The sequence below is a fragment of the Choristoneura fumiferana genome, chromosome 28 (assembly GCF_025370935.1).
Source record: "Choristoneura fumiferana chromosome 28, NRCan_CFum_1, whole genome shotgun sequence".
NCBI classification, from domain to species: domain Eukaryota; kingdom Metazoa; phylum Arthropoda; class Insecta; order Lepidoptera; family Tortricidae; genus Choristoneura; species Choristoneura fumiferana.
The window spans coordinates 1,374,380-1,387,008 of record NC_133499.1 but is presented as its reverse complement, the minus strand read 5'-3'; the positions used below and the strand labels follow the sequence as shown (position 1 = coordinate 1,387,008).

Below are 12,629 nucleotides of genomic sequence, written 5' to 3'. Positions count from 1 at the left end.
TCATCTTAGGCCTCTAGGTTGGCAACGCATCTGCAATCCCTCTGGTGTTGCAGGTGTCTATGGGCGGTGGTAATCTCTTGCCATCAGGAGACCCACTTGCTCGTTTGCCATACAGTCGAATAAAAAAAAACCTTATACTTACAACAATATGATTGGGACAATAGGCCGCGACGGCGACAGTGGTACTAAAACAGATAAGAACAATCCCTAACTATGAAATTTGGGTGGGTATTGAAGGCTTTGGTAAATATCACATAATATTAGTAAACGTAAAAAAACCTAAGTCTATTTATAGTATAAAGATCACTTTGTGTTTTTGTTCGCAATGAATGATAATAGAAATTGTTTAATTCATTGTCACACACTTTTTAAGGTTGCAACCCACTGCCAACTCTCAAAATGTGTCAAACATCTGGTTTGAATAGGCGTCTGACGAAAAATATTAGCAAAAATTTTTATAATCAAGTTTTGCACAACGGACAATAAAGATAAATAAATGAAGACTTTAATTACTTTAAACGAGCCCATGGCGTTGCTAAATAAACGATCTGACGACTTACGAATCTGACTAAAATCGCATTAGACCGAAAACATCTGACAGACATCGTAATACTTACCTGTATTGGTGGGTTCTCTAGAGGCTGGCGCCGACTACTACAACCAGCTGGTCAAGAAGACTGGCAACAAGGACATGGTGCCCGAAGACCTGACGGAGAAGTTCGAGATGGGAGCCAACACGTTCTCCATAGAGCTGGAGGAACCGATCCGTCTGCCGCTGCGGCTACCGGACGCGCCAGTCGGGGTCAGTTTCACTTGCTATAACCCTGGAAAAGACCGGTATGAGAGACATAGGGCCTGAAAAATTGACAACACTTGTCAATTGTCACAGGTAATTTTATGCCAGTCAGGTACAGCCAACATAAAGGTCACACAGCTCATTAGAGCCTACCGGCATCTGACCAGCACTGGGCTAGTCGTTCGGCGTCCACTCGGGTAGACACATGGTCCACGGGTAGATCTCGCGTGGTCCACGAATTTCCAAGTCGTATACAAAGGCGCTGTTTTCCAGATGAATTGTATTTTACAATGTCATGCTTGTTGTTCAGGAGGGCGAAGGAGAAGGTGGTGAGAAGGAGGCCTTGGGAGAGGGCGAAGAAGAGCCGGAGAAGATCAAAGGTCACTGAACCCCACTAATTCTTATATTAGATATTATCACTAGATCTGTAGAAGATAGATTGTACTGCCTTGAGGATGCAATGTTTTGCGAGGCTCGCACGTATCTTTAATGAGTAGGATAAGATAAACCTACAGCTTTATGAGTGTGATTACTGACCGATATTGCAAAATACTCATACATTGGAGCAGACAGGTGAAAGGGGTAGTAATATAATAGTAGATTTTTTGTTTTTGCATACCTAATATTTAGTACTTCGCTTCGAACACGTGAATCATTAGGTCCAGCAGGCCCAGCAGCTGAACTGAAATTCCGGGATTTTTAAAAATTACCTTAGGAACTCTCGAATATTAAATCGTTTTTTTCATTGACGTTACATTAAAAACAATCATGGCCAAATTTCATGACTCTAACCCAGCGGTTATTAGTTCGAGATTTTATCCCTATCCCGTGGGTACATCCAGGTAAAAAGTAGCCTATGTGTTATTCCAGAAGTCCAACCTACACACCAAATTTCATGACTCTAAGCCCAGCGGTTGTTATTTAGAGATTTTATCCCTATCCCATGGGAATATCGGGATAAAATGTATCCTATGTTTTATTCTAGGTTATAAACTAACTCTTTGCCAAATTTCATCCAAATCCGTCCAGCCGTTTAACCGTGAAGGAGTAACAAACACACTTACTCACAAACTCACTCACTCACTCACAAACTTTCACATTTATAATATTAGTAGGATTACTTAGTTGTTCTTGTCACTAACACCTACGGAGTAATTCGTGCACAGAAATAAAGAATTTATTTTTTCTTTTCACGATGCAGAGATAAAGGACCTCCTGTTCAAGATGTGGTACGACCAGACGAAGCCGACGACCGTGTCGCTGCTGGTCGGCGACTACCACCAGCTGGGCGTGTGGATGGCGTGCGGCGGGAAGGTGGTCGCGTTCGACCCCGCGCCCACGCTGGCCCGGGGGCTGCTGACATCGCATCGGATTGAGAAGGGTGAGTGCTAGCGATGGTCAAGGTGTGGTACGACCAGACGAAGCCTGCTGGTTGGCAATTACCGACAGCTGGCCGTGTGGGTTTTGGACCGTTTTGTCTGTTTACCAAAACGTCCGTTCCAAAATAACAGTTTCTTTAAATTATCATAGGCCAAAAGACCCGGTTCTCATAGCATCCGTATGTCGAAACACCCGGTTCTCATAGTTTTTAAATACATGTACATATTAGATTGTTTAATAGTACTTAAAGCGTGTTTAATAATAAAGAGAGTAGATTAAGGGTGCCCCTACATGAAATCGCTCGATTGCAGCGATAAATCTGGTCACGTGACCCCATTTTGAAGGTGATTTAGAATTTCCCGCGAGTCAAAAAAGTAGCGTCTAGTCGCCACATCGAGCAGCAGCGACAAGATGGCTTATTTCGTGGCTTATTGCAGGATTTATTTTGACCTTGGAAGGTGATTTCTTAATCTCATTTAGTAGCAGTCGTGGCAGTGGTACAAATAAAAGAAATTGGAGTGAATGAAAAAAAAATAAGTGTTTTTGCCGAAATTGAAGAGGTTTTTTTTTCCAGCGAATATGTACTCTGTGCCAGCGATAAAGCTCAACATTTTCAGCTTTATCGCTATATGTATATCGAATTGCTGCCTGCGGCTAAATTCCACTACCGCACTTCGAGGAACCGTCTGTCTTTCCATCCTCACCATCTTGATGATTGGCAGTCTAGTACCGTGCGTTTTAAGCGAAACTTCTTTCCTCGCACGACGAAGATCTGGAATCAGCTTACAGCGGCAACATTCCCGGAGCGTTTACAACTTAGGGATCTTTAAAAAACGAGCCTATCAATTCCTTAAAGGGTCGGCAACGCACCTGTGATTCCCCTCGTGTTGCGGGTGTCCATGGGCGACGGTGATCGCTCTCCATCAGGTGACCCGTCTGCTCGTTTGCCCCCTCGTTTTATAAAAAAAAAAAAAAAAAAATATGTCACGTGACCAGATTTGACGCTGGAAATTATTGTGGCCGCGGCCTAAATCAATTTGGGGGTCTTCGGAGAAGTAGTATTCGAAGTTTCCATATTTGCTCACAAGATGGCGCTAGGAGTCGCTACATTGGTCTGTAAAAGACGTCTAATGAGGGCTTTTTTGTCTTTCTAGATGGCGTCACTGTTTCGTGAGGTTTTTAAGTGTGGCTTTCAAATTCTGTTATTACGGGGGCGTGAAACCAAAGTTTAGATTAAAATCATATTTAATACACCTTAAAACCGTACCATAAAAATATCGAGCAACCACAGTGTTGCGTAGTCCCTTTTTGTTCGGAAAAAAAGGGAGGGCAAAAGTTTCCGAAAGACAAAACTGTCTCAAAACACAGACATTCATTGCCCCGTAACGCATAATTGCCAAAATTAATTTCAAGTAATGCAAAATATTCACAAAATTATTCTAATTACAAATAAGCCCGCGTAGCTCACCCAAAAACTGAGATTTGACATTTCGGAGACCTCACGCTACCCTAGCGCCTCTAGCGGCGAATTCATACGCGATAGCCCTGTTTCATTGTGTTGTGTGTTCCCAGGCGACGAGCTCCGGCTGCAACGTATCAAGGATGAGATGGCGGGAGAGGGCGGCGGCGAGCCCGGCGGCGACGAGGAGGAGGCCGGCGCCGGTGCGTATGCGCAGCCCTGGGGTGGCCTCAGGCCGTTGTTTTTATCGGACAAAGGACCGTTTTTTTGCCGGACCTGCGGTATTGTATGGCTTACAATGAATGTGTGTACATGCACCGGACACTTGTCCGGCGATGCAGCCATACAACATCGCAAAAAATGGTCCGTTGTCCGGTGAGAACAACGGACGTCTACAAGCGGCCTTACTGGCTGACTCGGCGTAGGCGTTGCAGGCTTACTCGCACGCAATTGACTTATAGGGCCAATCAACTTTTTCTTGGTTTGTTATTCTATATCTTTGTCTAAGAGACAACAGTGACGAGTTTCTTAAAAAAAACTTACGTCTAAATAATGACACAAATGTAAGCTATGAATTTAGACAAAAAATATAGAAACTCATGGTGTTAAAGAGTTGTCCAGGGGACGTAACCGTGGCAACGGGGTACAGTCGAATTCATAAAAAATTAAACCCCTTAACTGACTGCCCTAGGGAGGGTTACTTCTTCTTCTTTGCTCCGTCCCACTTTAAGTGGGGTCGGCTTTCGTAATCTAAAGGCGCCAAGACATTCTGTCTTGGGTTCTCGGGTCGGGGAAATTGTTTTTGGTAAAAAGTTTTTTTAACTCTCCTGTTCGGAAAGTTTAATTTTCATGGGGTAGAAAGTTTTTTTTTTAATTATTCGATTAGCCACGGAGTCGAAGATAATTGAGTTACGTCAATGACACTTTTTTTCACGTTTCGGCATGGCCATCTAGATGCACGTCGTGACCAAGGAGCTTATATACAACACTTGAGGTTGAAAGCCGAACATCCGTTTGAAATAAAAAAAAAAATATATTGCGTCACGAACATATTCCATCTTAGTTAGGCTAAGAAAGTGATGAAAGTCATTCGTGAAATGTGAAAGTAAGAGATGGAATATATAAATAAGTATAATAAAGGTCAAACTTCTGTGTTCGGCGTTCAACCTCCAGTTTTGTATAATAAGCTCCTTGGTATACCGTTAGAGGTGGATATAACTTTCCTCACAGTCGAAATGAAAAGTAGAGTGTCTAACTCGGGTGAAATTACCCATTTCGTTCGAGCGCCAGAAATATCTCGGGTGAAATGGGTCACTTTCCACCCCTGGTTATTAATCTACTATTTCATACTGGACCACCAGGTTGACGGGGGGCGTCCCCGGCCTCTTTTGTTCTCCGGTAGGCATAACTCTTTTTGGACCAGGTGTTCCTTATCTCTACGCATTACGTGGCCGTACCACCTCAGTCGACTAACAGTCAGTCGGGTATAGGAGCTATCTTGAAGCTGCCACGTATATATTCGTTCCGGACTTTATCCCATCTTGTTACCCGTCCCGACCATCTCTGCAGTATGCAGTTATTGTGCATGCGTCTCTTTCACCGTCCAGCATTCGGAACCATACAGCATCACTGGTCTCACCGCCGTTTTGTACACTTTGCCTTTAGTACGAATAGGCATTTTTGAGTCACAAGGGATTCCGGTTAACGACCGCCATTTTCGCCAGGCAAAGTTGCTAATTTGAAACATCATAATAGTCGTTAGGCAGCCAGCCAATATGATCAAAAATATCCGGACATAAACTCTAATGCCGCTCCAAAATATCTGATGGCAACTGTACGTCAATATGGTATCTGACAACTCCTGATTTTGCCATATCATAATATAATTATGAAAATATAGATAAACAGATAGTGTTTAGCGAAAGAAAATTTAAATCGGTTGAAAATTGGATTTATAGTGATTTTTTGAAAAATCTATATACCTGTCTCTTTCTCAAACGCTTTTCTCTATGCAGCAAGTATGTCGGTACTGGCGTGTGACGTCACATGCCAGTATGTCTTTCTCTGTCTAATCTTGAATTTCAAACCTTTATAACTTTGTTATTTGTAAAGGTAGCTTAAAAATTGTTTTTCTATTCGATAACAGGCATTGTGTAGTTTTAATTTATAAAATAGTCAAATTCCGTATTGACGTTTCTGGCACAATGTCTCCAAAGAAGTATGTATCCTAGTGAATGTATTGTTTGCAGAGGGCGAGGAGAAGCCCGAGCCTGAGCCGGAGCCGGTGCCGCGCGAGTCCACGCCGGTGCTGATGGTCTTCGCCAGCCCGGGGGAGTTCATCGACAAGCTCAGTGAGTCTATGCGTCCTTGTCGCTCTCAGGCAGACTGGCATGGGCTAGAGTAGAGGAATTTGAGAAGCGGCATATTTGGAGTCTGCTTACGACACCGTGCCATTATGATCTGTGGCTCTGAGATGTGGTTAAGTGCTGGCCTCTTGGAGAGGCTGAGTCACGCAGTGAGCGATAAAGAAGCTATAATAGAGGTATACATCAAGCGGCACATTCTTCTTCTTCCTTCATAATGGTCTTTCCAAAAGCGCTGATAGTAAGTATAAATAATGACATGTAAAAGAGCCCCTTGAGGGGGCCTACTTACAGAATAAACGTTCTGATTTTTAGGATTCCGTACCCAAAGGGTGCCAATGGAACCCTATTACTGAGACTCCACTGTCTGTCTGTCCGTCCGTCCGTCTGTCACAGGGCTCTATCTCTTGAGTCGTAATAGTTGGACACTTGAAATTTTCACAGATTATGTATTGCTGTTGCCGCTATAACAACAAATACTAAAAACAGAATAAAATAAATATTTAAGGGGGGCTTTCCATACAACAAACGTGATTGTTTTACCGTTTTTTGCTTGATATTAATAACGGCAACAGGTAGATGCTTGAAATATTCAGAGAATCTTTCGTTGTATAATCACTTTAAAAATAAATAATTAAATTAAAATAAAATAATTATTTAAGGGGGCTCCCGTACAAAAAAAATGATTTTTTCGCCGTCGGTCTTTTTTATTAGCCTGTTAAAGTGTCCCACTGCTGGGCAAAGGCCGCCATTCGTCCTTATCGACAGCATGTCACTCTACTTGATATGCGTCCAAGTCATCTCCTCTTCGGTCTGCCTCAGTTTCGATGGTCATCCCACGGAACCCAATGGGTAGTAATTTGGACCCAAAACTGTGGGTGACATGACCAGCCCAGTCCCACTTAAGCTTAGCGCCCACATCTTTTTTTTTATTCGACTGGCAAACGAGCAAGTGGGTCTCCTGATGGTAAGAGATCACCACCGCCCATAAACATCTGCAACACCAGGGGTATTGCAGATGCGTTGCCAACCTAGAGGCCTAATATGGGATACCTCAAGTGCCAGTAGTTTCACCGGCTGTCTTAACTCTCCACGCCGAAACACAACAGTGCAAGCACTGCTGCTTCACGGCAGGATTAGCGAGCAAGATGGTGTTAGCAATCCCGGCGGACCTTGCACAAGCGCACCTGCAACGCGGGTTGGAGCACAGTTCTGTATTTCTGATGCGATCAGTTCTACGAACACCTAAGTATAATACTGCGCTCCATCGCCCGTTGGCAAACCTGGCTTTTTGAGCTTCAGTTAATGACCAAGTTTGACCTGATTCTGATTTATGAAAATGTTTTCCACTTTCAGCGCTCCAAGGCGGCCTGGACAAGAAGCAATGTCTCGCCCCGTACAAGCTGTACCCGGTGAAGGTCGGCAACGACCTGACGGCCGTGCTGAAGGAGAAGCGCTCCCCGCCCAAGGGGGGCGAGGGGGACGAGCCCGCCGCCGGCGAGGAGGGTACGTCGACCACCTTATACCATAGTAAAAGAGGACAAGTAGGCTCAGTACATCGCGCGGCTTAAATGTGTGCGCACACACTGATAATTTAAGGAGCATTCAGGAGGATTCAGTTTTCTTTAGTCAAGGGTGCGCTGCCGTCGTTGCCGTACGTTTCGATTTTAGCTCGCTCGTCTTGCGCTCGCTTCGCGAGATGTTTTGAGTCAAAGACACATAAATTCCTTTTTTAATGTTTTTTATTCTGGACTATGGAACAACTGTTCATTAGAAAGGTTATTCCTATTGATATAAAAAGTAAGCGTTTCTAAATTTTTCAGACATTTCCCGTTGTAACTTTCTTGCACTAACAGTTTCTAAAGCCAAGTTTAGATAGACTTGAGAGAAAAATCGTGCAAGTTGCATTACATTGCAGCGCTCGATTGACCACTACAAACTCGTTGGCTTTACGGCAATGTAATGCAACTTGCACGATTTTTCTTGCAAGTCTAAACTCGGTTTAAGCTAAGCCGTAGATAGACGGATCCTAAGGGTCTCCCCAAACCTATTGACTCGGAATCGGATTTAGCCGATCAAAAATAATTTTATGTCCAGTGTCCACGCAATAAGAGCGAAAAAGACGTCGATCGACTCGGCCGACGCGAAACGACGTTAACCGACGGGAAGACGTCTATTTCGCTCTTATACGCAATAAAGCGGACATAAAGCGTTTTTTGGTCGGATTAAGCCGATTCCTCGTCGATAGAAGTGGGGAGACTCCCACCCGTCTGTACCGTGTAGTTTGTGACATCATCTCTCCAATTAATTGCAGAGGAAGAGGTCCTAGTGGAAGCTTTAGACGACGCGGCCGTCGGCAAGTACATGACGCGTCTCGGACGCGCCACGGCCTCAGTGCGCGGCCGTCTCGCGCAGAACGAGAACTTCTTCTTGGAGACGGCGCGGGACAACCAGGTAACTGACAACACATTAGGTCAGGGAGCATACTGTAACAGGGCAAGGTCAAGACGCGTGTCGGGCGCACCACAGCGTCAGAGAGCGGCCGTCTCGCGCAGAAAGAGAACTTCTTCTTGGAGACGGCGCGAGACAACCAGGTAACTGACAACACATTGGGTCAGGGGGCATACTGTAACAGGGCAAGGTCAAGACGCATGTCGTGCGCACCACGGCGTCAGAGAGCGGCCGTCTTGCGCAGAACGATAACTTCTTCTTGGAGACGGCGCGAGTCAACCAGGCAACTGAAAGAAAACACACTGAGACAGGGCTAGGACAGGACGCACAACGGTCTGAGTGCGCGGCTGCCTCGTGCAGAACGAGAACTTTTTCCTCGAGACGGTACACTGACACAGGTGGGATAGGTACTGTGACTGTGACAGGACAAGGACAGGACGTGTCTCAGACGTGCGCAGAGTGAGAACCTCTTGGAGACAACCAGGCAACACACTGGGACAGGTGGAATACTGCGACAGGGCAAGGACAGAACGGGCAGTGGTTTCGATGCATGGCGGCTTAACGCAGAACAAAAACATTTAGAGACTGAGCGAGATAACTAGGTACACTGACATGACAATACATTGGGACTACTGATGTGCCTTAGGAAACTTTCAAAAATTTTGTATGGAGATTGAAATTTTCCGTTTCTTAAATTTAAATATCCTAAATTTCTTGTGAAAATTTCCAGAAATTTCCGAAGACTTTTCCAACTCTTTGGAAACTTTCCACAACTTGCACATCTGTAATTGGAACAGGACAGGACGTCAAACTTATAACACCATTACGTTTGAGTCGAGGGTTAAAATAGATTCCCTTTTAAATTTTAATGGCTCATTTTCATATTCGCCGCCCGCATTTAACGAACTCATGCGACCCTCCATCTTATCATTAGTCCGCCATCAATCAATAAATCAGGCCTACGCGTCTGTTCCAGACGAATTTTGATGTGTTGCCTGTGCACGACGTCTCTGGTGGCTGACTCCCAGGACGCGGCCATGTCAGTGGTGGCCATAGTAGTGGATCACATCGAGTCCCACGTGTATTGGAAGCCGGCGCTGATCGGCGCCATCCTGAAATACTAACGGGCCAGACTTCTTTTACAAACTGACAATTGACGATCGCTTTTCCCGCGTCCACATCTCAGGCTCTGTTAACGCCACGCATGCCAACACTGGCGTTTCGTAGGTGCTATAATCATCATATCAGCCTCAGGACGTTGGACATTAGGCCTCCCCCATAGACCTCCAGTTGCCTCATTACGAGGTTTATTTGGGCCAATACTCGCCACGCTTGGCAAGCGGGTGGCGAGCGCAGTATAAGTTGTACATAGTAGCCAAGAAGACGCTGCTGCCCACATTCTTAACATTCTGAACATTCTTATGCCGGCACCCCACGGCCAGGTGCTATAATGCTAATCCTTAATGAACCCCTTATGTCAATATCCTCTTCCTCCCAGGACGCGGCCATGTCAGTGGTGGCCATAGTGGTGGACCACATCGAGCCCCACGTGTACTGGAAGCCGGCGCTGATCGACGCCATCCTGAAGTACGGCGACCGCTGTACTCGATGGCGCTGCCGGCCGCCGCCAACCCGCCGCGGGTGTGCGCGCACGAGTGCCCCGCGCAGTTCCATCTCACCAGCTTCAATGTGAGTAATGTTTTAAGGGATGATGTCGTCTAGGGTGACCGATAGTCAAAATACGACACGAGTGGCCACGGCCACTGGAATGTTGCCGAAACGTCGCGGTAAATGGTGGTATTTTTACTATTTACCGGCCTGGAAATGCCGACTCGATTTTTCGTGTACAGTCAGCTGTCAGCAGCAGATATATCTGCACGGGCCGAGTGTTCATAAAGACATATACGTTTCAATCATCACAACCTTATTGCCACCTACGTCAGAATTTTCACGTGAGCTTTCACTACGTCAAAAATATCTCAACAGTTTAATTTTTAATTAATACTTACACATCTAGTTTGTCATAATGACAATAACAACTAGAAAATCAGTGGCGACTAACCTACCAACCACAAACACAACAACGCCCAAAATGCCACCAGTTGCTAAGCAGGTACTATTTCAATGGTAACTAAGCCAATCAACTTTTTTACCGACACTAATCTGTCCGCGACATTTTTCAAACAATTGCAGATTTTTGTAAGTAAACATGTTTTTTCCCTAATTTAATAGATGTTGTACATGAATACATACCATCCTACGTAAGTTCAACCTATTAAACCGTGAAATATCTTGTTGGAAGTACGATTTTTTGGTAACGCCAGAGACAATTTTGGTAACGCAGGAGACGCCCAAGTTGTCGGTAAAATAGTTGATTGGCCCAGGTATCAACATTTTATCTAAATATGCATAAACACGAACTTCACGAGCATGAGAAGTGAAAGTACTATTGCTGTGCAGAGTCTGTTTTTATCTATTCTAATATACTCTCGTTCGTAATACCTTATTTGCCGCCCTCAGGACCCAATGTACTATTAGCTACCTGCCTTGTTTTCCTCGGGCAGGTGAAGCTGGAGATGGAGCAGGACGTGGCGCGCGGCGACGTGAAGGCCGGCGACACGGCGCCGTGCTCAACCTGCGCCGCGCCATCAACAGCTTCTTCGAGGCGGTCGGTCTCTCTCTAAAGGCCACAGCTCATTAGACCCACCCGGCACCCGGCACCCGGCACCCGACCACCACCGCCTCGACTTTCGGCGTCCACTCGTTGGCGACAGGTGGTCCACGGGTGGACGCCGCGTTGACGAGTGGACCTCGTGTGGTCCACGAATTTCCGAGTCTATAATGAATAAGGGTGGGGAGTAGGGTTGCCACCTTTTTTTCGGGCCGTTAAAGTACATTGGTTATACCTATAGGTCAGAAAAAAACGTACATAGTATCAAAATAAAGTACATTTTTTATTATGATTATGTTTAAAAACATATTTTTATTGCTTTTGCAGTAAAATAAACAAGAAATTGTGACAATGACACTGACTGTTGACATTTGAGGTTAGGTGACGTTCAAAAATAAATAGTTGTGGCACGATGCCTGACTGATGCCGAGGCCCGAGAGATATGACGAAAAACGAAACTATTGAATGAACTGATTTTCCAACCAATGATGACGAGTGTTTCCCAATTCAGGAGTTAATAAGGCACAGTTACATGAAATATTCGATTGCGCGTAGAAGCGAAAATACTACAGACTTAGACCGACCGACGAGAGCGACTCACACCGACTTACTCGGTTCCTAATGTTCGAATCAAAAAGTTAACTGTCAAAATCAAAAGCCAATTCAAATGTCAGATGACCGTCAATTTGGCAGCGATATTGTTACCAACTTAAAAATACGATTGATATTATTGAACAATAGTTTTGTTATTCTTATCCCTCAGCAAAAGTACGGCGTGCTGTGCGCGAAGGACTACTGCGTGGGGCTTTGGCGCGGGGCGGATGAGAAGGCCTATGTGATGTGGGACCCGCACGGCTGCGGGCCCGCGGGCCGCTCGTCGCCGGGGGGCGCCGCCGGCGTCTTCCTCTTCAGCACCGTCGAGGAGCTGGCCGACACCTTCCGGGAGAACGTGGAGAATCTCAACAGGCCAGGGAACAGCCTGTGAGTAGGTCCCACTGCTGGGCACCCACGTTCCCACGAGGACCCGGTGCAGATTGGAAACTTCACACACACCATTGCATTGCTTCGCAGGTCAGGTGTAAAGCTCGTAATTTCGCTGATGAACTTTGAAAAACTCAGAGGTGCGTGCCGGGGTTTCAACCCACGATCCTCTGCTTGAGAGGCCATAGGGCAAACCGCTCGGCTACCACGGCTTTTTGTAATCAACTTTACAAATCAACACACGTTAAATTGTGCGCTCGATTAATTTTTAACTCCCGACGCAAAATAGGGGTGTTATACATAAGTTTGACCGCTATGTGTGTCTGTCTGTAGCACCATAGCTCTTAAAGGGGTGAACTGATTTGAATGCGGTTTTTTATTTGAAAGCATATTTTCTAGCGATGGTTCTTAGACATGTTTTATCAAAATCGGTTCAGCCGTTTGAGATATTGAACTTTGAAGTGACAATGTCGGGGGTTTTCCAACTTTTTGTCGGTTATGTTTTAACCGCAGGAAACATTGAAACTC

General features: G+C 45.3%; 1 protein-coding gene across 2 annotated transcripts in view; it reads left to right on the top strand.

The window, feature by feature from the left end:
- LOC141443873 (uncharacterized) overlaps positions 1-11,069 on the top strand; it is a 55,273-nt gene extending 44,204 nt beyond the window's left edge. For both annotated transcript variants that reach the window (XM_074109235.1, XM_074109236.1), the window contains 9 exons: positions 639-802; positions 1,107-1,176; positions 1,998-2,177; positions 3,749-3,838; positions 5,885-5,986; positions 7,355-7,504; positions 8,313-8,452; positions 9,948-10,138; positions 11,014-11,069. In XM_074109235.1, the coding sequence (XP_073965336.1) occupies positions 639-802; positions 1,107-1,176; positions 1,998-2,177; positions 3,749-3,838; positions 5,885-5,986; positions 7,355-7,504; positions 8,313-8,452; positions 9,948-10,138; positions 11,014-11,017 (1,091 nt within the window). In that variant the 3' untranslated portion in view covers positions 11,018-11,069. The remainder of the gene's footprint in view (positions 1-638; positions 803-1,106; positions 1,177-1,997; positions 2,178-3,748; positions 3,839-5,884; positions 5,987-7,354; positions 7,505-8,312; positions 8,453-9,947; positions 10,139-11,013) is intronic.
- Positions 11,070-12,629: the final 1,560 nt, after the last annotated feature.